The 21,137-nt window shown below is 36.7% G+C and overlaps 3 protein-coding genes across 6 annotated transcripts; 1 reads left to right on the forward strand and 2 right to left on the reverse strand.

The window, feature by feature from the left end:
- Nucleotides 1-1,040: 1,040 nt before the first annotated feature.
- Nucleotides 1,041-13,269, reverse strand: hyd (E3 ubiquitin-protein ligase hyd). The gene is made up of 19 exons (XM_089256686.1): nucleotides 13,011-13,269; nucleotides 11,905-12,102; nucleotides 11,564-11,843; nucleotides 11,278-11,495; nucleotides 10,803-11,044; nucleotides 10,544-10,734; nucleotides 6,797-10,267; nucleotides 6,588-6,732; nucleotides 6,279-6,512; nucleotides 5,214-5,686; nucleotides 4,947-5,151; nucleotides 4,121-4,888; nucleotides 3,038-4,039; nucleotides 2,893-2,969; nucleotides 2,515-2,834; nucleotides 2,242-2,448; nucleotides 2,022-2,169; nucleotides 1,736-1,966; nucleotides 1,041-1,680 (listed from the first exon to the last, which is right to left on the reverse strand). Exons 1-19 carry the CDS (start codon nucleotides 13,070-13,072, stop codon nucleotides 1,468-1,470), a joined length of 8,685 nt encoding a protein of 2,894 aa, XP_089112812.1. The 5' UTR covers nucleotides 13,073-13,269; the 3' UTR covers nucleotides 1,041-1,467.
- An 899-nt stretch (nucleotides 13,270-14,168) lies between these two features.
- 5PtaseI (inositol polyphosphate-5-phosphatase A) lies at nucleotides 14,169-19,992 on the forward strand. Of its 4 annotated transcripts, XM_030384926.2 has the most exons (9): nucleotides 14,174-14,345; nucleotides 14,491-14,721; nucleotides 14,782-14,958; nucleotides 15,394-15,566; nucleotides 15,969-16,056; nucleotides 16,117-16,272; nucleotides 16,343-16,582; nucleotides 17,504-17,540; nucleotides 19,597-19,992. In XM_030384926.2, the coding sequence occupies exons 1-9, from the start codon at nucleotides 14,265-14,267 to the stop codon at nucleotides 19,848-19,850; spliced, it is 1,437 nt and encodes a 478-aa protein (XP_030240786.1). In that variant the 5' UTR covers nucleotides 14,174-14,264; the 3' UTR covers nucleotides 19,851-19,992. The 4 variants fall into 4 exon arrangements, with proteins under 4 accessions (XP_030240784.1, XP_030240786.1, XP_030240787.1 ...); XM_030384924.2 differs by lacking the exon at nucleotides 19,597-19,992 and having other exon boundaries at nucleotides 14,169-14,345; nucleotides 17,504-19,476; XM_030384927.2 differs by lacking the exon at nucleotides 17,504-17,540.
- Nucleotides 19,974-21,073, reverse strand: bai (Transmembrane emp24 domain-containing protein bai). Its single transcript, XM_018098070.3, has 5 exons — nucleotides 20,844-21,073; nucleotides 20,662-20,782; nucleotides 20,526-20,596; nucleotides 20,334-20,460; nucleotides 19,974-20,261 (listed from the first exon to the last, which is right to left on the reverse strand). The coding sequence occupies exons 1-5, from the start codon at nucleotides 21,021-21,023 to the stop codon at nucleotides 20,140-20,142; spliced, it is 621 nt and encodes a 206-aa protein (XP_017953559.1). The 5' UTR covers nucleotides 21,024-21,073; the 3' UTR covers nucleotides 19,974-20,139.
- Nucleotides 21,074-21,137: the final 64 nt, after the last annotated feature.

A 21,137-nucleotide genomic window follows, 5' to 3' on the forward strand; every position in this document is an offset into this window, starting at 1 on the left:
ATTTGTAGAACAAATTAGTCTTAATTGAAAAACGTAAATATTTCAACTATGCCTCGAAAGAAAAGAAAAAGCTCCATTGTATTATATATTCGTTTTAATTTGGGCCCTTTATACCCTGTGCGCATATCCAAGGAGTGCAGCGACTGCAGCTGCTCAAGAGTATGCGGCTGGCAAAAGAAGTCTTATGCATATTTATATTCATGATTACCATAAGTAGGCGTCTAGCTAGGGGCCTGCATGTTCAATAAACGATGCGAAAGAAATACAATCACGATCACGAGTATAGACTCCATTCGATTAGCTCTTCAGGGCATAATATGAACTTTTTCCCAAATGAGGTCAAAGCCAGGATGCAAATATTTTTCACTTCTGCTATTATGACTACTATAATTTTTAGAAGTATATATATAATTATGTATAAATTGGTTTGCTATAACTATTTTATTTGCAGAAGGAAGAATGTAATAAAATGTGAGTATATTAGATTTCACAATTGCTTTATGTAAACTCGGAAAAGGTTTGATTACAAAATAATAAAATAAGAGTATAAAACCATCACAATGCTACATTTTACAAAATAAAGGAAACTAATATGTTGCCTAGGGGGATCCATTGCTGAATATACAAACAGTTTTATTCAAATTTAGGTCAGATGATTTCTTGTAATGCTCCATAAAAATTAAGTATGCGTCTTCATACCAGTCCAATCCCAGCCCGGTATTTTAAACGCAGAATATTTCAGTTGTTTTATAACCGCGCTCATCTGATAAGTTACCAACAAAATGTGTAACACCTGCAGCCAGACATGAATGTGTAATTCATGCCCCTAACTGATATGTCTGTATTTGTGTCACTGTTGGTTAACGAATGTAGTAATGCAAGTTGGACTACTTGCTATATATGTATTGTTCAGATTGACATATTTCTGGGAAAGTCCCATGTCCAATAATAATATCTAATAAGTGACAAAACAACAACAACAGTAACAGACATCATACTTATACACTAAATGCTTTTAAATAAAACACTTCATTTATTAAATTTTGTATTTAGGTTACCATTATAGTTTTATTCCCTGGTTAATATACATATTTATATATTGTAGTTTATTACATTTCCTACATTTAAATAAATGTAATAATAAAAGCAAACTTGACCTAACTCCTACATCTTAATCTTTGTTCATTTTAACATTTCCTTAGTGTTTGTTATCCAGTCGAACTGTATGAAGGAATGACTGACCTTATGAATTCCTCTTCAAAAACGTTATCTTAAACCAGAACTATTGCAATATTTATAAAGTCAGAACCGAATTGAAGGAATGGAGATACATACATATGTGTGGTTGGTTACAAATGTGGAATAGTCATATTTAAAAATTTTATCAAATACCAAAAGAGTAAAAGTAATTCGCATAAGCAAACATACGGCAAAATCAACGAAATCCAGGAATTGGTAATTATTTGCTTAAACGAATCCAAAATTTTTGGATTTAATGGCCATCAGCATTTTACTACGTAAAATTGATTTGCTGGAATATAGAGGAATATACAGTCGGGATATACAAGTGTTTGCAGTAGGAAGATGAGAGTCATCTGCTGGTCGAATTGTGACAGATGGCAGGGGCTGGAACCCTTCCTCAGAAGCTGGTAAAGCTGGTGATCCTGTCCAGAAATATACCTGGAATAATCGTATATTAAGCAATGCTACTCTAAGATAATTAACTAATACATACCAGATCTTGGCGCTCTAGCGTATTCATTTTCTCAACAATACTCCAGAACCATCTTTTAAATTTCAATAGCTTGTCAGGCCCTTCACTCGATTCATCATTAAATGTTGTATATGATATTAGTGTTGAAACATTGATATCTCCGACACCATTCAAGAGTAAACGTAGATCCTCCGCAGTCAAGCTGTTCATGCAGTTATCCGGTAAAACATCAAAAATACCATCCTTTAAAGCCTGTAAACACTTTTGTTAATAAGTTCAGAAATAGAATGAGTTTTGTATGCCTAACCTCAAGAGCCTTCTCTTGTGACTTAATGAGTCTATATTCAGTATAACGTCTAATATATTCCAATATGTTGCTCGACGTTACGGGTATATCACGTCCCCCAGGTATTAATTCACGGTTGCCACAACCTTCTTCTTTCATCAGATCAATGCTATAGTAAATAAAAACACATCATTTTAATACGTTTGTATTAATTAGAGATTAGGGTCCACTGGATACTTACACAAACGTAAGCTCCATTCGGTTAATGGTTTCTTCGCCTTCTTTTGTTTGGGCATTTTGTATGATCTGTCTAAATGATTCATACAAGGCTGGATCAAAAAATGCGAGGTCATGAAATTTAATTTTTCGGCCAAGCAAATATTTTAATACATGTCGTTGAAGGAACAGTGGGAGCAATTCATTTTGCAAAAGGCAAAGCCCAATAAGTCTAAAAAGAGAATAAAATAAAGAGATTACAAACCCATATATCATACAAAAATAATTGTGATCTAACCTGCCAATATTTCTAAATGCATTAATACGTTCAAATGACGCAAGTCCCTGTCGTGGAGTATAAAAGCCACGTTTACCAGGAGAGTAAAATAATGGCTCATTATCGTCTTCAATTGGTTCAGTTGCAGCAGATGGCGATTTTTTCTGTTGGCTCTGGATGTTTACTTCCGATTTCAGCTTAAAGTTTATTATCTCAACAGCCTCGTTAACTTTTTGCCTAAGCGTCTCATCTGAAGACAGAACTGACAGAAGCTGCGGAGTGGGTATTTCCAGGAGCATGCCAGTTATTTTTGCAGCGTGCACCGAGTTTATTGAGTGGATCTAAAGAACATATTTAAACTATAGATTTGCTTTACAGGTTACTTAATCATTTACTTACCTTGGGATACAGACGCTCGCCAAGTTGTTGTAGGTGGACAGATAAATGGTCGTTCGAGCCCTCAGCAGTGTTATTATCTAAATAAACAATGAATTTAAAAATATATTTCGAAATTCCATTAAGTGATGACGGGTCGCATTTTTACCTGCACTGGATGATGGAGTATATGGTCTAGCATCTACATTTAATGTTTTTCGTTCTCGAGCTGTGCGCCACAATATTTTGCTGCCGGTTCCACGTCGCTGCAATGTCGGGGGATCACGACTTGAACCGGATACGGTTCGGCTGCGTAGTATGCTCGAGAAAGGTACTCCATATTTGCTGTGTGTACCACCTACTTGCACAGAATCGAGATTTGGCATTTTTGCGCTTGCTAGCAACGCTTCCGAAATGGAAGTGTAAAAACTGCGAGCAACTCCTGAGCCTTCACCGGGCTCATCCTTAAATGTAACCTTAACTCTGTTAAATGTTATGGGCGGCTGAGCTCGTCGATTTTGTGTGCCGAATTGAGCATTTAATTCCTTAAAGGTTTGGATTATTAAGCTTTCCCGATTACGCTCAAGCTTACAGAGAACTAAATCTCGCTGTTGTCCATTGCGCAGTTTTTCCATATGTCGTCTAAAGCGCATTTCCTTCACTGGGAAACCTCGCAATTCCGGCAATACAGATCCGTGTTCCATGCCCACGTCATCCATGAAAACACGTCCGAAAAGATCAAGAGCCAATTTCCACCGACTCAGCAGGAAGTTCCATGATGGCAACTCTGAAGAACTACTCTTGTAAAACAAAGAGCCACGGATGGGAAACATTACTGTCTGCGATGGCAACTTCTCCCGACAATTATCACATTTAAGATGGTGTGGTGTGGAAGTCGCCGGTGAGTTTTTGCATTCGGGTAAGCTATTGTCGTCTGATTCAAGTTTAAGATTTGATGTTCCAGCCCGAACAATAACACTACGAACTGCTGATACTGATAAAGAGCTCTGCATTGGTGACACTTCATCCCTGATGCGACTTTGGCTTGGTGCAATAATTACTTCTGGACGAGTTGTTATTAAAATATCTGTTGATGTACTAGGTCCCGCTGAAACATCGATCATTTGTACATCCCCTGAATCCATATGATCTTTAGAGTATGAATTAGCAGCTATTGAACACAAGTGAAAGTTTCATATTGGGCATTATAACTTGGTTTGCCTAACCGAAGTAAAACAAGAAATAAACTTACCTTCAGACCCTTTATGTGATTTTGAATCATCCAAGCACTGTTTTTTCTTTAACTGAACGTAAATATTTGAGTCTCCAGTGTCGTCATCCTTATAGGACCTGCTGTCTTCTTTTACTTCGATAGTTTCCACATTATTTTCAGATTCTGCTATGCGCTGGCTGACATCATTCTCATTTGATGGCGTATCAGCTTTCATAAAATTTGAGAAGCCTAACCTAGTTGGAGGTTGGTCAATAGATCCCTGATGGGAAGTGTTACCTTTGCCTGCGTTGTTTTTAACAGTAGAAACTGCGTGCAAGGGAAGATTGGCAAACAGTTCCTGTCGTTTTGAATTTGGCTGCAGAAGGTGTGGTTTGTCGGCTAATGGCATGGCCATATCAAGTGGTAAGTCAAACCCGTCCGGTGCAGAGCAACCCAGACTTAGGGTTGAATCAGATCTGGTAAAGAATGCGTGTTTGCGAATATTCGTATTAGCCGATGCGTTGCCAGAACATTGCCTATCGGCATTCGAGCTTTCAATGTTGCTCAATTCATCATCCGTGTCATCTGTTTCCATACAGTTTGATAAATTGTTTACTCGTCCGGATATATCGTTTTTATCATAGAAGCTAGTATCATTGCGCATATAATAAACGAATGCATCAAGCACGTACGAAATGTGGCGCAACGCAGTTATATCCAATACGGGCAGCGCATCTCGATGCTCTGAAGTATGCGCGCGCATCAATGACAGGCAATATGTGAAGAAATCACGTCGAGAGCTTGATCCTACAAACGCGAATAGTTAATATAAAATGTTTCAGCTACAATCTCAACTTGAACTCACCAATTACATTTACGCCAACATTTGAAGAAGTTGAAGTCGAAGCTTGGCTTGTGGTTGCTTGTGCACTTAGATTGAGCGGGTGCAGTGGATGATTTGGATCAGTGTAGTTTGTCAAATATGCGCCGAACTTCAACTGCGCCTCTGTTCCATCCATAACAGTGAACATCCAGTCCCACGTTGGCTTCAATCTTTTTTCAACAAAAGCCTGTGAATAATAATTAAAATTATTAATTATTAGTCCATCATCATCATACATGTGATACTTACTTGAACGGCAATCGCTTCCTCAGTTCGAATCTTCAATGAGGTCTCAATATCGTTCGTCATATTGTAAGACATAATAGCTAAAAGCTCTGATATTTGTCGTATAGTAATACCAAAAGCGCGCCCCAAATTGCTTGCAGTCGTGGCCATTGTGTGAGACTCGGCAGTTGGCGTATTGACCGCTGTGCTGGCTGGCACAGCAGAGCGACGCAACGCCATGGGATCAATAAAAACTAAATTGGAACCAGTTGGGACGCGGACAGAGGAGCGATTATTATCACGGCTTCTGATGGCCCATTGCATTGTTTGTGGAGTGAGATCGTTACGTGAGTTAGGATTAACGTTTCGACGCTCAAGTTGCTGATCGTTGAAACTAAATTCATCAGATTGGTCGTCCGATTCGCCATCCTCAGATCCGTCTTCTTCTTGAGCCGAGGAGTCCCCAGATTCATCTTCCAAGAATAGAACACCAATGTCTACAAATAAATTATTTAATTGATAGCAGTTTACTTGAATAAAATACAACACAAGGTTACATAAATAAAAATATTATTATTGAGATTAGTTACGTATATTTCCACCTCTCTTTCCTCAACTCGCAAAATACATTTTGTGAACAAAAATTAAAATTGGATATCACCCTAATATATATATATTTTTTATATTATAGCTCAGAAATAACTTTTGACTGGTTTTAGATGTCTGCACATAAGCGTGAAGCTCTGAGAAAAAGGCAGAAAGTAATCGAATCCATTGGTCGTTCCACGAGTTCTATCGCGATCGGAAAGCTTCTTTTTACTTATTTCCGCTCTGAGTTGACCTCTACCGAGTTAACGAAGCAAAAAGTCTTTTGTATTGGTCGAATCACTTGATAAATGATGTTCGTGAAAAACAGACAATCGAATTGGGAAGAGCTGAAGACTTTTGCTCAAAGCGAAAGTGATTGAAAACGTCTTTTCGGTTAATTTCGCGAGCATAGCTTCGAGATTATACAAGTACCATTACAATATGCATAAAAATCGTATTTGTCTACGTAAGGAATGATAATAGATTCAATGGGCATTTTACCTGTTTCCGAGCCAACAGTTGCTCCAGTTTGCACGCTCCTTTGTGCGTCCTGATTGCTCTGGTTGTCATCGGAATCAGATTCGGTTTCAGCGTCATTGAAAGTAAAATCGTTATCACTCTCATCATCCTGCATGCCTTCTTCATTGCGCTGATTCTCTATCAAGTCATCATCATGGCTGCTCAGATTAGATTCTCGATTAGGAATTTCTTCGGATTCCGATGGATCTCGAAGACCTAAGAAATAATTGTCGTTATGAATATAAACTAACATCTGATATCCATCCAATATTATTGAATATATGTACTTACTGTCCATTGCAACCACATCATAATTTTGTTGCACATTGAAGTTGGGGTTTTGTACATTGATGGCATCGTGCACGACAATCTGTTCAGCGGATGCTTCAACATTGGAAGGCGCCAGTGGTTCAACACTGAACAAGTCATCCGAATTCTAGAAAACAATTGGAGCATTAGAAACAGTGGATAAATTGACGGGGACAATAGAGGGAACTTACGTCCAGATTAGAAGAAGACATTGTGAATGGAGCAGTAGGTCGCACGACACCGAGTCTTACGGGTGCAATCAGGGCCTCAGATACCTCGCACAACTCCTCAATCGATATCTTGTGAAGTGTCTGAAACACCTTCACGCAACTCTGAACATATTTGTTGCATGAAGTGTGACTCTTTCGTTTCTCTGGGTTTGGCTGTTTCTCCAAATTGAAGATAACAAATACACGCGCCACAGACCGCACGAAACGTCTCGCCACTTCCTCAGCTTCTTTGCACCTGCCAGGAACAGCAAAATTCTGCAGTTCTCGTACAAGAGTCAGCAGCAGAGTATCCAGATGGTCGCTTGTGCATTTTACTATTAGGCTGTGCGTGAACTTGTCGAGTAGGGTGGAGCCATGCTGAGATTGCATGAAAACATTGAAGCTCTCAGAGTTGCCTCCCTCGCTGCTGTTACTGTGTGGATTTAGGATCGTTTCGTTTCTGTCTGCTCCGCTCATAATCATGGAGCGCACCGCTTGCCAGTCGATCAGAAGACGTTCAAGAGCTTTTCTAGCAAATTTAGGCGGCTCCAGATCATGGTCTGGCATGTCGCTTTCCATGTCCATCGATGAAGATTTTCGATTGGTGATAACAGTGCTGTTGCCACTGGCATTTCCAGTGTTACCCACATTACGGACCCTTACGTTGAATCGGTATTGCCTTTGCTCAACTATCTGCCGTCCGACAGTTTGAATAAGGAACAGCAATATGGACTCGCCCTTTGAGTTGAATTTGGTAACCAAATCAGTGCACGAAACGAGCTTGCAGAGCAGTGCAAAGCGCTTGGTAAGGTTTCCTGCGATAAGTGCCTTACATTTGCATTTCTCCCAGCAGTCGCAGTAGGCCGTAGGTGCAGTGCGCTTAAGCTTACAGTCGTGTCCCTTATGGCAAACGCGCGCGCACTCAGTGCAGCAGCATAAAGAGCCAGTTAAGCCGCACGTCTTGCACTCAAATATATTTTGGTTAATATGATCTGCACCTGTCCAGGTGAAGGAGCACGTGTCGTTATAGCAGATGACGTGTAGAGGGGACTGATCAGCCGGCGATCCACTCGGGAATATCATCGCCTCCTTCAGATGCGTGTCCTGCTCAGAAACACTGAGAATGGTATTTAAAATTATAATACCAGCTTCGTAGGCGCGACATGTAACGGCCAGCATAAAGGGAGTTTGGCCCTGAGCATCCTTTGCGCTCAGCATTTGGTAAAGGTAGGGGCGCAGGGCCACACTAGCGCACATGTGCTGGAGGATCAGAATGGCTTGTTCGCGTCGTTGTAAAAGGTCGAATGTATAGTTTGGAGAGCCCAATTTGCTGCTTGACGCAATGTTTTGAGATGACGATGGCAGGACTTTGGAAACATCTTCATCAGATGCATCCGCCACGTTTTGAGCTCCGGTCGTGCTAAGGTTACTAGCTGTTCCTGATTCAAGAGACCAGGGTATTGGAACATAGGCATGATCTTCGCCTGCACTCGTTGCTTGCTGACTGTGATTTTGATTCTGCTCCGATTGCTCGGTGTTGATCAGTCGATTCATCATGTCACGCAGACTGATTCGATTCTCCCTGCTTAATGAACCAGAAGCTGAAGATGAGCCCATTCCTGGCACTGTAGCGAAGCTCGAGCTCTCGCTAAAGCTGCTTCCATTGCCAAATGCGGCGCCATATGACAAGGAGGGTCCGGCACGTGGCATGGAAACTCCGGAAGCGGCAGGTTTCTTATCGGAGCTACTGGTGCTGAAATCTGACAAGTTTTGCGAGTCCTTGTTTGATGTGGGTGCGCACATAATGACGCAGGCATGGAATATGTTACGATTACCATCGCAACGCTCTTCCACAACCGAAAGAATGTCTTTGCGGTCTTCCTTTTCAAGTCGCATCAGCAGAGCAATGCAGTTCTTCACATCGCATCGCAGTATGTGTGGCATAAACTTCTGGGTCTCGAAAAGCAAAGCGGTCATGCATACTTTCGACTTAAGATTGATGCAAGATGCTGACGGTGCTAGCGATATTGTAGCCATAGTAATCGATTTAACGGGTGGTAAGTCGAACCACAGGGGATCCTTTATGGAACCAAGACAGTCTTTAGCCAGTGGATAGAGCGCTCCGTTGCCATCCCTCAGCACAATCGTACTGCTGTTGCCGTTGCAATCATTATTGCAGGCCATTGTAATGTTGTTGGCAGAGGCTCCTATAAATGACGCAGCATCTGTGGGGAATTGGCAGTTTTGTTCTTGCTTGCTGTTGTACAGGTTATAGAGACTGTAATGTATCTTGCCGAACAGCTTCTTAATCACGTGAATGCCACGGGTATCTACAGCTATAGTCAGCAACTGAGCGTTTGCCGGATCGGCACCAATATTTATTTTTTTCGGTTGTTTTTGTAGCCAATCCGGTCCACGTGATGACACAGCCGTTCGAAAAACTTGGACATCTTCCCGTCGCAATAGGCGGCATTGTTGCCAGTCGTCCTCCTTTCCTTCATCTTTGCTATTTAGTCCGGGAACGCTACTGACGCAACTTAATGGTGGGAATCGGACTGCCACGTAATCCCCATCCACCTTCAGAACTTTTCCAACCGGGCCCACCTTATCTTCAACGAATACGACGTCTTTCAGTTGCCACAGCTCCTCGTCTTTTCTTCCCTCCTGACAACTGTTGCCATCTTCTTTAGTGGTAATTCTCTTGGTACGTTTGTGTGAAGTAACACTACCGGTATCACTACATGTGCTAGATGCTGGTGAAGGAGGAGGTGGCATGTCGATGCGATCAGTAGATTCCTTGCTTGTCGAACTTATTTGTCCACTTTTTCCAGTACTTGCTGGCTGTGCGGGAGTGGTCTTGGTATTATCCTTGTCAGCAATAGCGCTGTGGACATTCGAAATCGTTCCCAGAGACTGCGCCTTATCGGACACCGAAGTTGAGCCGACATTTAAGATCTTCATGCGACAAACGTCTGAGAAATCCCACACAGAGTTTAACAGCTGTCCAACTTTGGGCACTCCATTGGTGCACGTAAAGCCAATAGAGCCAGTTTGGTATATAGGACACTTCTTCATAACTACTTGTGATCCTACGTTGATATCTGCGACAACCATTTTAAATGGTTTCTTATTTTTTGTTCGAAATTTATCCCACAAGTAGCGGCGTTGATCGAAAGGGAGGACTCCCCACCAATAAATATTATTGTTTTCGGTCCTAACTGCTGTGTATAGTGAGCAAACGTGTATTGTTGCAATTGGGTCCATGCTGAATTCATTAAAAGCTGTAGCAGCATGCTCTAATTTAGCACCAAGATATCCCAGTTGTTCGTCCATCCAAGTAGCGACTCGATTCGATTCAGTCACTACGGAGCATCTAATGAAATTTGCTGATATTAGCTCCACCTTTTCTCCAATGTTAAGGGTTATGGTCTTTGGATGATAAACGTTGTCCGTCTGTAGCGACAATAAAAAGTTGATTTAAGCATTAAATAGGTTTTACTTTCCGATTTACTTAATAAAGCATTCTAATAAAATCAACCATTTGCTTAGTTATATGCAGATCCTATATCTAATTTATCTAATGTAGTTATATATGATATGTATCTGTACAATGTATTTCAAAATCTTCGCTCTACTTCTCTCATGATAGAAAACACTATTCAGCAGAAGTTGAATTCTAACCCTACTCAAGTTGTTGAAGTTGTTAATTTTATAAAAAGCTGTACTTACATCGGATTTGTACGGCTCCAAGTCTGACCAGCGCCACTGATGCAGTTCTCCGTTTTCCGACAGCGCAATAAATTCTGAGTACAAAGCTCCAATAGTCTTGAAACGTGTTGATGGTTTGTCGGGCCATGGTTGTAGTTCTTCTGATATCCATATCGGGGAAGGTATGGAAGACGGTTCCTTTTTTTTTGGATCTACATACAATTTTAATATTGAAAGTTTTTTTTTTTTTTTTATATTTAATTTTTAGTCGAATATTTACCTGCATCTTTATCCCATGTGTAATCATCCTTACTTATCCAGCGACGTGGGCCGTAGTATTGACGATCGCGCCATCGGCTAAACGCTTCGCGATCAGCATTAGCAGAAGATATTTGAGCTGATAGACTGGCGCTTCCTGCTATAACTCCACTAGACGAAGCCGATGTTCGATTAGACTGATTATTATCTGTGCCACTTGAACTGGCACTGTTCCGTTCACTACGAATCCGATCAAAAAGAAGACTAGAAAGGAAACGTTTTTGTAAGTAAACTAATATTAAGGCTATAGGTTTGAGCAGATAAAACGTTTGTAATATTTTCAGTTACTGGCTGTATGCGCTAAAAATAATATACTATTCAATGATATGGGTAAGTTAAGACTTCTGGGATTAAGGTAGTTTAAATTTGTTTTGATATTCCTTTCTTAGTATTTGAGTATAAGATTGAATATTATTAAATGTGTTGGCAATACTTACTTTCGTATGCTTGAATAATTACTAAATATTTCTTCTGAGAAAAGTCCATCCGATGGATCAATAATGACGCTATTATTGTCACCCGAAAAACCATTATCTAGCAATGAAATTAGATCCTCTGGCACATAGTTGTCTCCTCCCTCTTCTGTATCTTCAGCTTCCTCGTCATCGCGTGAAAGCAAATTGTTCACAGCTAAATTAACGTCAAGGTTTGTGCGCTAAAATTTATAGAGTGGGTATAAGAATATTTGCTTTAATATTAAATACATTCTTCGAGATAACAAACCTGAAGCTCTCTAATAATGAGATTCCTACTTTTCCCCTGCAATACGACTTCAGCTTGAGAAATAAGCTCTTCAGGCACATATGTGGCTGGTACCGTTACAAGGGGTCGATTAGACGTGCTGCCCCCAATTATAACCCCTGTACTTCTTGATCCAGAGCCTTGACCACTTGAGCTTGTCCTACCTGTTGCTCGAAGCAGACGTGCACGAGAGCGAGCCATAGGCCGCGAGGATGATGGTGCCTTTGGTGCATTTGTTGCCGCTACTCCACCAGAAGGCGCACTTTAAGGAAGAATAACCAATATGATTCTTGCGATTAAATTATTACCGGATTATTATTTACCATTTATTGTCAGATTTGGTCAGATCGAGTTTTTCAGAATTTATGGAGAAGGCGACCCGAAATGCTTTTCCATCTTCTAAAAGCACTCCAATATGGTTAGGTCCAATTACCACTTCCCTTACTGGTATTTTCAATTGCTCAAATATTCTATGAGTACCGGAACCGAATCGATTTACTTTATCAGAGACTTCTCGTATTCTAAATTAGAATAAAAAATTATATAGGAATTAAATATATATATGATTAAATATTTGGTGCTATTAATATATTAAAATTATAACCAGGCAAACGGGATTACAAAAATGAAATATGTAATGTTCTGGAAATCCTGCAGTAATGCACGTAAATACGTCCATAAGTTAACACGATTTGTAAATCTAAAATAGGTAAGGTTCTGGAAACCCTACAGTGTGATTCATGTGAATTCCACAGACATGGCGCATATTTATTGTCTAGAGTTGTCTCTCACATTCGAGAAAAAAAATGACGAAAAAATAACATTAGTATAATGCTCAGCTAATTTTGTGGTACCCTTTATATTCTTATAAAAAACAATAGGTAATTTAATAATAGGGAAGCAGTTTATAAGTTGTAAATACACAAGTCTTTTATAGTGAAACACCCAAAACACACATATTTTTATTGAACTTATGTATTCTCCTGCTTAATGCCATTTTTGAATGTGAATGCAAATAGCAGAATGCAACAATTAAGAAGTACCTCTGTATTACATACGCAGCCATAGACAATCTGTTGCCTATGGCCCCTAAATATACATGTGCATATATATATTTATATACCAATATTTTGATATGTATATAAATTATATATATGCATGCATGTATATGGAAATACTATATCTACGTACAAAGATGTTTATGTATAAGTGTGCAATACTTAAAACTCGAAAGCAGACATATAATAGAATAATTTTCAAAGCACAATATCATTTAATAAATGTACGGACATGTAGGTACATGTACGTTATTCATATACATATATATTTTAGAGTTAAATATATATGTACATGTGTCTAACATGTGCGGATGATCAATACTATGTGCATATGAATGCACCAATCTATTAATATTAATAAAGTGATTTACCTTTCAATGAATTGTTCATCAGTCCCTGGAAGCGGTTGCAACACAAATTGCATAGAAACCATTGTAAAATTTCTTTAACTATACGAAATACAGTTCTGTCTCAATTTTCATTTCAGCTTAGAAAATGTAACTATAAATAGGGATGCCACAAAAATTCCGAGATCACACTTATATCCGATATTTACATATATCGATAAATAGGAGAACACTTGTACACGATATATCCAAATTAATAGTACTTGCAAATTGTGAACCATGCGAAATGAAACATATTTTTTACCCAGAACGGAGTCTAGGATTAAAAATAAAAAAGTTTTTAATAGTATTTCGTTATATTAACTATAAAAATTGTTTAAAAAAATAGTTCTTTTTGAAGGCTTGTGTTTTACATAACATTTACGGCATAGCCTCTTTGGATGGCCAGATATAATCTTTATTGAATTATTTTTGTGTTTCATTTTACGTTTTTCTATTTGTTTCAATTTCTAAACGTCATCCACATAGTGATTTTATTTAATTATTAATTATTAGTTACTATAGTTAATAATAAAGCAAACATAGGTTTTGCTCCAATTACAATACGGTAAGGTTTCTTTTTTTTTCGATATTATGTACGAATAAGGCATTTATTGTAGTCCCTTATTATTAATCCTTATATTATTTTTATTTTTGGTGGTCATCAAACAAATAAAAAATGTGTTCAGCGATATGTCATTGCTTAGGAATTATGTAACATTATATAAAGCGAACTGATATTAAGAACATTCTCATATATCGTATATTTTGTATGACTTCTAGTTACGCTGCACCGATTGTTATCCAAGCCTGCCTCTCCTGCTGTAGAGAAAATAGTTTTAATTTTAATTTTTTAAGTCATTAGATTTTCAATCTATTTTTAATTCTAGGATTCCAAATTTATGTCAAGTCAAGCAACTTAATTACCTAATTGCGTTAAGTGTATTTTAGTCTTAAGATTCCATTGCGATGCGGATAATATTTCACATAGTTTCGTTACTTTGTTTTAATATAAAATTTATATCCGTTCCGAAAACAGATATGTAAAATTGTACCTGTGATTGTATTTTCAAAAATAGTGCATTTGATTATCCGAAATTTCGAACTTATCGATACAAGGGCAATGTGTGCAGTGATAGTTTAACAGTTATCGGATTATTATTGTTTTTTTGTTACATCCCTACTGTTCTCTGCTTTAACAAACCAAAAGATACATAAATTTAGGGAATATCAGATAAAATGGAAACAAAAAAGGGCAATTCAGATTCAGATACGAAGATATTGCTAGTAACAGCCAATGTGGGAAGTTTATTTGAAGATGTACGTACATATAATTTATTGTATAAATACATATTGGTACTTATGTGCATATTTGTATCCTAAAGCACGTATGTATATGCTTATGTTTTTATATATGTAAATAAGTTTGAATGCAAATTATTTCATGAACTACAACACTGCGCAGCCACAAAGATTACTCACAATATGGCTGGAAGAGTTCATCGGGAATGTAACAAAAATCAATCCCAGATTTTTAGCTCTACATCTGCAAGAAGTGGGTGGTAAGACTTACGAAAATTCGATGGGAAATGTACAAGAATTTATCCGACGTTTGTGCGAGGCAATGGCAAAGACTGAATTTATATTCGTCCGAATATATATGGATGAGGACTTCAAGTCAGCGGAGCATTTTACAGTGAGTTCATTTGTATTTTGTCCAACATTATTGTCTTAAAATTTTTTAATTTTTAAACAGGCACTTGGCAATATTTACTTCGGCCACAAGGATATATGTACTTTAAGAATATGGAATTTTTTAACACATTGCTGGGATGATAACCAATTAGACAATGAGAGGCAAATATTTTGTGGTAATATTGAAACAGTTCCTACCAAGGAGAAAGCCAAGTTTCCTCAGCACTTTTTTCCAGAGGTAAGTATATTTCAATTGATAAAATAATGTTAATTAACAATATAACATCAACAATTGATAAAAAAAAAAACAACATCAATGAACACAATTCCTACAAAATAATAGATTGAATACAATTAAAATAAATATAAATATTCATAAATGAGAAGTGATGGTGATAAAGCAAATCTAAGTTAGGAACCTGATATTTTATAGCTTTTGTTGATGTCAAATAAAAGCTTGATTCAAAATGTTAATTTACCTTAGAGTATATGTAAGTTTTAGTAATTGTCTATTGTGCTTGAACCATTATTATTAATTATTCTTAATATTATTGAATTTGATGTCACAATTAAAAAACTCAAAAATGTCAAAAGTTGAGATACGTCTGTTTCTTTTATGAATTTTCCATCCATTTCTATCAATATATGATTAACTTGTTTTACTTTAATCTAGTGTAAATGGTCACGAAAAGGATTTATGCGAACACGATGGGAAATTAATGGCACAGCCATTGATCTAGTCAATATACACCTTTTTCACGATGCCTCCAATTTGGCTGCATGTGAGGATTTTCCATCTGTATACTGTAAAACAAGGAGAAGAGCCCTGATACATACTATTGAAAGGTAAATCATAAAATACAATATCCACAATATTTATGAATAATTTTTTACAATTGAATTGATCTTTGATGTAAAATATAATTTGTACTTTACGTCTTTTCCAATTATCTCAAAACATACCATATTATATATACATATTTTCAAAGTGCAAATAGATTATATTTAAGCATAAACTTAAGCTTCTGTAGCTCGATCTTTGACACCTAAACCCAATTTTATCCCCTATTATATACAGAGTAAATATTTCGTTGAGGGAAAACTAAGTATCTTTTCATATGGCCTTTGAAAATAATAACACCTTTGAAAATAATAACATGAATTGTTTCATGAGTTTTGTCTAAACATAATATAAATGAAAGATATTTTCGAGCGTCACATTTATTACATCTATTTATAACTAATTAGATTTCACTTGGATGACAAAAATGGTTCCGTCCCTTTTTTCTTGTTTGGAGATTTTAATTTCAGATGTGACACAGCGGGCGTTGTGAAAGTAAGTTAAGTTTCTTAAAATAGATTTTTCATGGTATATTAATTATTTATTTTATCTTAGGAATTAACTACAAATTTAACTGCGCATCGTCTTCAAAGTGTAAAGAATGAAAGTACTAAGATTAATTATCGCAACACAGATGGCAACAACATACTTACTGTAGGCAAAAAAGAATTCAGTCACGCTGATCATCAACTCAAATTTAAAGAGTTATGGGTAAATTCGTTTATATGGGAAACATAATTTATAAAATTTAACTTCCATTTCAATTTGTGTATTGCATTAGTTGAAGGAGTTTGACAAGGAACTGGCACCACTTTCGGAGTTTTTGGTTGAATATCCAATAAATTTCATTCCATCATATCCCTTTGAAGAAGATCCCGAAATGCCTACCGATTATATGTCAACTAGGTGTCCATCATGGTGCGATCGTATCTTAATGTCTCCACAAGTCAAAGACATCATTGACACTGATGAATGGACATATGACATGATTGGAGAGTCGGTATGCATGGGCGATCATAAGGTAAAAAATGTGTTAATTATATATGTGAAACAGTTTAACCTGTAGTTTGTCATATTTTGTATTAACATAAATATTTACAGAAGATTTAGTTATTTATTTATTACGCATTAGTGTTAACATAAAATTCAAATTAGCTTTAAATTAAGCACTGGCTACTGGGGCCTTCGAGGAATCTTCAAAGTTCATTTTGGAGGTAAAAAAGACTTTATTTCATTTTATAGGTCAAGTTTAAAACAATGTTTCTTATTATTTTGCTTACGATAAGAGCTAAGTTGTGTTATGGATTCCGCGGATAACGCAATTAAGATAATTTTGGATTTAAGTACATTCACTTGATTTATTATTCCACTTTCATATGATAATAACAGGTTCTAATATTACTTTTCGCAATTGGTTAATGGTATATGGGTTTCTGCACATGTAGAAGAATGACTGGACGTACTCCGACATTATTTCTCATACACTCAGTTGAGGCAAAGTCGTTTGCTTGTATATAATAATATTTTAATAATTTCTAATAATGTTGCATTAATAAATTATATAAATACGTATATCAGGCATTACTCTGATATGTCAGTAACTTCTCTAGTAATATTTATTGTACATTTGTAATCAAAAATTCTGACGTAATTTAAGTATTATAAGTATTGAAAATTAACCTGTTTATATATCGTAGACCTATTGATTTAATTCTCATAGAAAAGTGTACTTACTAAGTAAGTATATGGGTTATTTATCTGTTTCGAGGTCGATATACACTAAACTACTGCGAAACTGTCCTAGATGCTAAGCAAGTAGTCACTATTTTGCGTGTCTAATGGGATGATAATGTGATCTTCTTAAGGAATTAACTATTTCACATTGAAAATACGTTATTTATGTTGATAATTATATTTCTTTTCTTCTCTTCTTGTCATGTAGCCTATTTACTTAACTGTTCGTCTAAAGCCAAACAAAGGTACTTATAGATCATGTGATTGCAGTTGTACACACACAAATGCTAATAACAACAACAACTTAACATCACCCGTTAAATACACGACTTGTCCCTATATAAGCAAGTTATATAGTCAAGTTATAACAGAAGGTAAAATTCTAAGTCATGAAAGAAAATCAAAAGACTGCCCCTTAGAATTTGCTGAAGGCCATTTAGTCGACTTCGCAAACAGCGCCAGCGGATACGACACTACTAATATAGAGACTGCCTTAAGAGCTGGGGATGACGAAACTAGGGAAAAAGCCACGTCAAAACATCCCAGCATTAGCATCAATTTAATTGATTCTGACAACATATATGTTTGTATGTGTACACAAGCGTATAACCATGACTCTTGCAACACAGAGCTTGAGGCTCCGCATGAGAGTGCCATTTGCCCAATGTGCCGTAATCTGATGAAAAAGCAGCCCGCTGAACACCGGTATAGGTTGTTTTCCAATAGTGTAGTATTATCAGACAATATAATAGTAAATCAAATGGACATGCAGCATCTTAATACCTACGTCGAGAACTCGCATATGGACCCGTACACACCAGAAAGCAATGAGTCTCACTCGCCATATCCCGAGCTGAGAAGCACAACCACAAGTGCTTCCAGTAATAGTTGCAAAAACGAACCTAGCATGGATGTCCTCAGTGAAGAGCTTGATAAGCAATACGCAAATGTAAATGCCAATGCAAATGATGACTTATTTCCATTACAATCAGTCCATCCACTTGCAAATCAGCAGTCCAGAAACTCTGTTACACCTGTACAATTAAAGTCACGTTTAGAAGACCTACAACGACTACACACCTCTGAAAGGAGTGAGGCTCCCGTTGGGAAGGGTGATGTTAATAATGTTGACACTATCTGCACCCCAAAGTCTCTTTCGAATAGTGCAAATCGCAATCCTAGCATTTTTTCTATGTGCTGTACAATTCACTAATATAAGTTTCTATATCTATTTTATTGTTATCGGTATTTTTAAGTTGTTTTTATTTGATTAATGCTTTATTTAATATCTTTACAACTGTTTTGTTTATCTCTCTCTTTGTTACTATAACTGTGTATATAAGCAATATTATCAAATTGATTCTTCGATATGATTCAAACCCTAATAACAATTACCAGTGAAGAAAAGAATATGTATTAGGCCGGCGTGATTCAATATTTATTTCTAAAGGCAACAAATTACAGACGAATCTTAAATCAAATTGCTGGATATGTTTAAGTTAGCTAAGAGTAAAATACATGCTTGTATATAAAAAAAAAAGGGAAATGAAGTTTAAGCTTAAACAAAAATTTAAAGATTTGTTACAACCCTTGAAAATGAATAAGTTTGAAAGATAATTTTTATAGTCGTTACACCAAAGATAAATGCAGCAGTTTCCATTTCTTTATTCTTTGTTATATTATTAAGAGATGTCTGTATACTTATCCTCCGAAATAACATCCCTGTAATATTAGTTTTTCGTCAAATTAACAAACCTATGTCGATAAGAATGAACAACTGAATCTGTGTAGCTTTATTAGTACAAGTCAGGACCAGCCAAATCTGATAGTTAACATAAATAATAAAAGATGTTATGCTATATTTAGGCTGCCTCCTTGAAAATACAAACTCAATTTGTACTTTTTCAAAATGTTTCTCATAATTAACAAATTATAAGATTTTGTCCAGTTTTAATATACCAATATACTTTAGGACAATTGAAAGATTCGATACCAAATGGTAGCTACTGTTAGAAACCGAAATAACTTCCAGTTAATGAAATAAATAAATATGAAAATGTGTTTACCAAATAGGTATATGTATTTTTGACATATATATTCCCTTAAGTTTTTATTTGATTATTCTTTAGTTAGTTTTAATTATAATTATCAAAAATAAAATAATTCATGTTATATGTTTAATTGCATTCTCTTTTTATTTTGAGCGATTCAATTCATTGCGCGATCTTTGTTTCAGCTTTGTTTGCATATCTTTGTAATAAGATTTTAATTGGACAGAAAATTGATTTTCTGTCGTTGTAGGTTCGACAAAGCCCACTTGCTTGGTCAAAACACTCGATTCACTCAAGACATTAATGAATCAAACACTCGTGGACGAAAGTCTCTGGCGAGAGCAATCGAATGTGGATGACGCTGGTATTCCGCCGAGTCCGACAAGCTCCCGTTATGTTGTAGTCAAGGCAATATCCTCAAGCATCAATGTGCCAGGTGAAGAGAATTGCGTTGACAATCTGGAGGCAGAGAATGGAGTGCTGCTTAAAGAAACCACCGTCTAGATAGTCAAAGGTCGCCAAATATCGCTTGGATAATACCAAAGAGAAATCGTATATTGCATCTCCAAATATTACTTATATATATATCGTTGTAATAATGTTGTTGTGTGTTAAATGAATATTAAATACGGTAACATCAAATTTATGTATAGAACTGCGCCCAACTTAATTTAAATAACATAAAAACATTTAATTTGTTACATTTTATTTTTAAAGGAAAAGATGAGAAGATTGGTGCTGAAGCTCAGGCTCTTCGAAATGTACGTAACGTCTCGGAATAAGTATTCAAACACTATTCGATGAGTTTTTTTGCCTTGAAATATCTGCGAAGGTATAGGACTTGCCATGTTGCCAAGCCGAGTAAACAACACATACTGAATATGCTGAAGAACAAAACTCTGCTATTAGTTTTTTCTGAAACAATAAACAAAACATGAATAGAATCCATATACAATAGTCGTAATTTGGCGTTTCTTTAAGGCCTACCATTTGTGTCCCGCATTTCCTCTTCTCGTTTACGCATCAGAGCAAAATCACGTACAATCGAATCAGAAAGATCTTCTAGGCGCTTTAGGTCTACCTCGAGTGGCTTCAGTTTGGATGCTTCGCCAATCTTTTAATTAAAAATTGATTTCACTTAAGAATCTTTTCCTTAACTTCCTATAGCTGAATACTTACGCCTTCATAGCTTTTAGTTTCAACACCTTTTTTAGTAACTAGAGAGACTTCCTGGCTTATTCCACGTTGATCTGTTATAATAATTCAGGTTACTTTTGAACTTTGCGCAAGAGAAAAAACACATTTATTTACTTACGTGGTGGCACTTTTGATATGAAGCAAATTTCGTACGCGTCATACACTTCCGACATGAAGCTGAATTTTCCTTTGGTAATGTGTTCTTTTTGTGACAATATGTGACCCTTGGTGTCACGTGCCTATTGAAATTATAATTTATATAATTGTATTTCACCAAGAAACAAATGTATGCAAACTTACAATATAGTCTATAACTTGGCCGGGAACATCTGAGACTTCGTATTCTCCCATTACCAATTGGTTCGCTTGTATATCTTCCTTAAGACATTTCTGTGTGTTTGGTGTCAAGTGAAACATGACACTATGAAGGGGCCAAATACATCCTAGGATTGTAAGAATAACAAAAGCTGATTTAAGCATTTTCTCGATTTTTAATATACAGAACGGCAGAATTTGACAATTGCTGCAAAGATGAGTTGGCCAAGGGATGGCAAAAATATTGATAGGCTATATCGATGTTATGTTATCGATATT

This window comes from Drosophila navojoa, chromosome 2, assembly GCF_054131105.1.
Source record: "Drosophila navojoa isolate 15081-1374.11 chromosome 2, UAZ_NAV_1.0, whole genome shotgun sequence".
NCBI lineage: Eukaryota > Metazoa > Arthropoda > Insecta > Diptera > Drosophilidae > Drosophila > Drosophila navojoa.

Coding starts and splice junctions, on each gene's coding strand:
- hyd (XM_089256686.1), bottom strand. CDS start 13,072: ATGGTTTCTATGCAATTTGTGTTGCAACCGCTTCCAGGGACTGATGAA. Junction 5,152..5,213: donor AGGAAGCGATTGCCGTTCAA/GTAAGTATCACA, acceptor TATTATTCACAG/GCTTTTGTTGAAAAAAGATT. Junction 4,040..4,120: donor ATCACATAAAGGGTCTGAAG/GTAAGTTTATTT, acceptor TGTGTTCAATAG/CTGCTAATTCATACTCTAAA.
- 5PtaseI (XM_030384924.2), top strand. CDS start 14,265: ATGGAAACAAAAAAGGGCAATTCAGATTCAGATACGAAGATATTGCTA. Junction 14,959..15,393: donor CTCAGCACTTTTTTCCAGAG/GTAAGTATATTT, acceptor ACTTTAATCTAG/TGTAAATGGTCACGAAAAGG. Junction 15,567..15,968: donor CTGATACATACTATTGAAAG/GTAAATCATAAA, acceptor ATAACTAATTAG/ATTTCACTTGGATGACAAAA.
- bai (XM_018098070.3), bottom strand. CDS start 21,023: ATGCTTAAATCAGCTTTTGTTATTCTTACAATCCTAGGATGTATTTGG. Junction 20,783..20,843: donor GCCAAGTTATAGACTATATT/GTAAGTTTGCAT, acceptor TAATTTCAATAG/GCACGTGACACCAAGGGTCA. Junction 20,262..20,333: donor GGAAATGCGGGACACAAATG/GTAGGCCTTAAA, acceptor TTATTGTTTCAG/AAAAAACTAATAGCAGAGTT.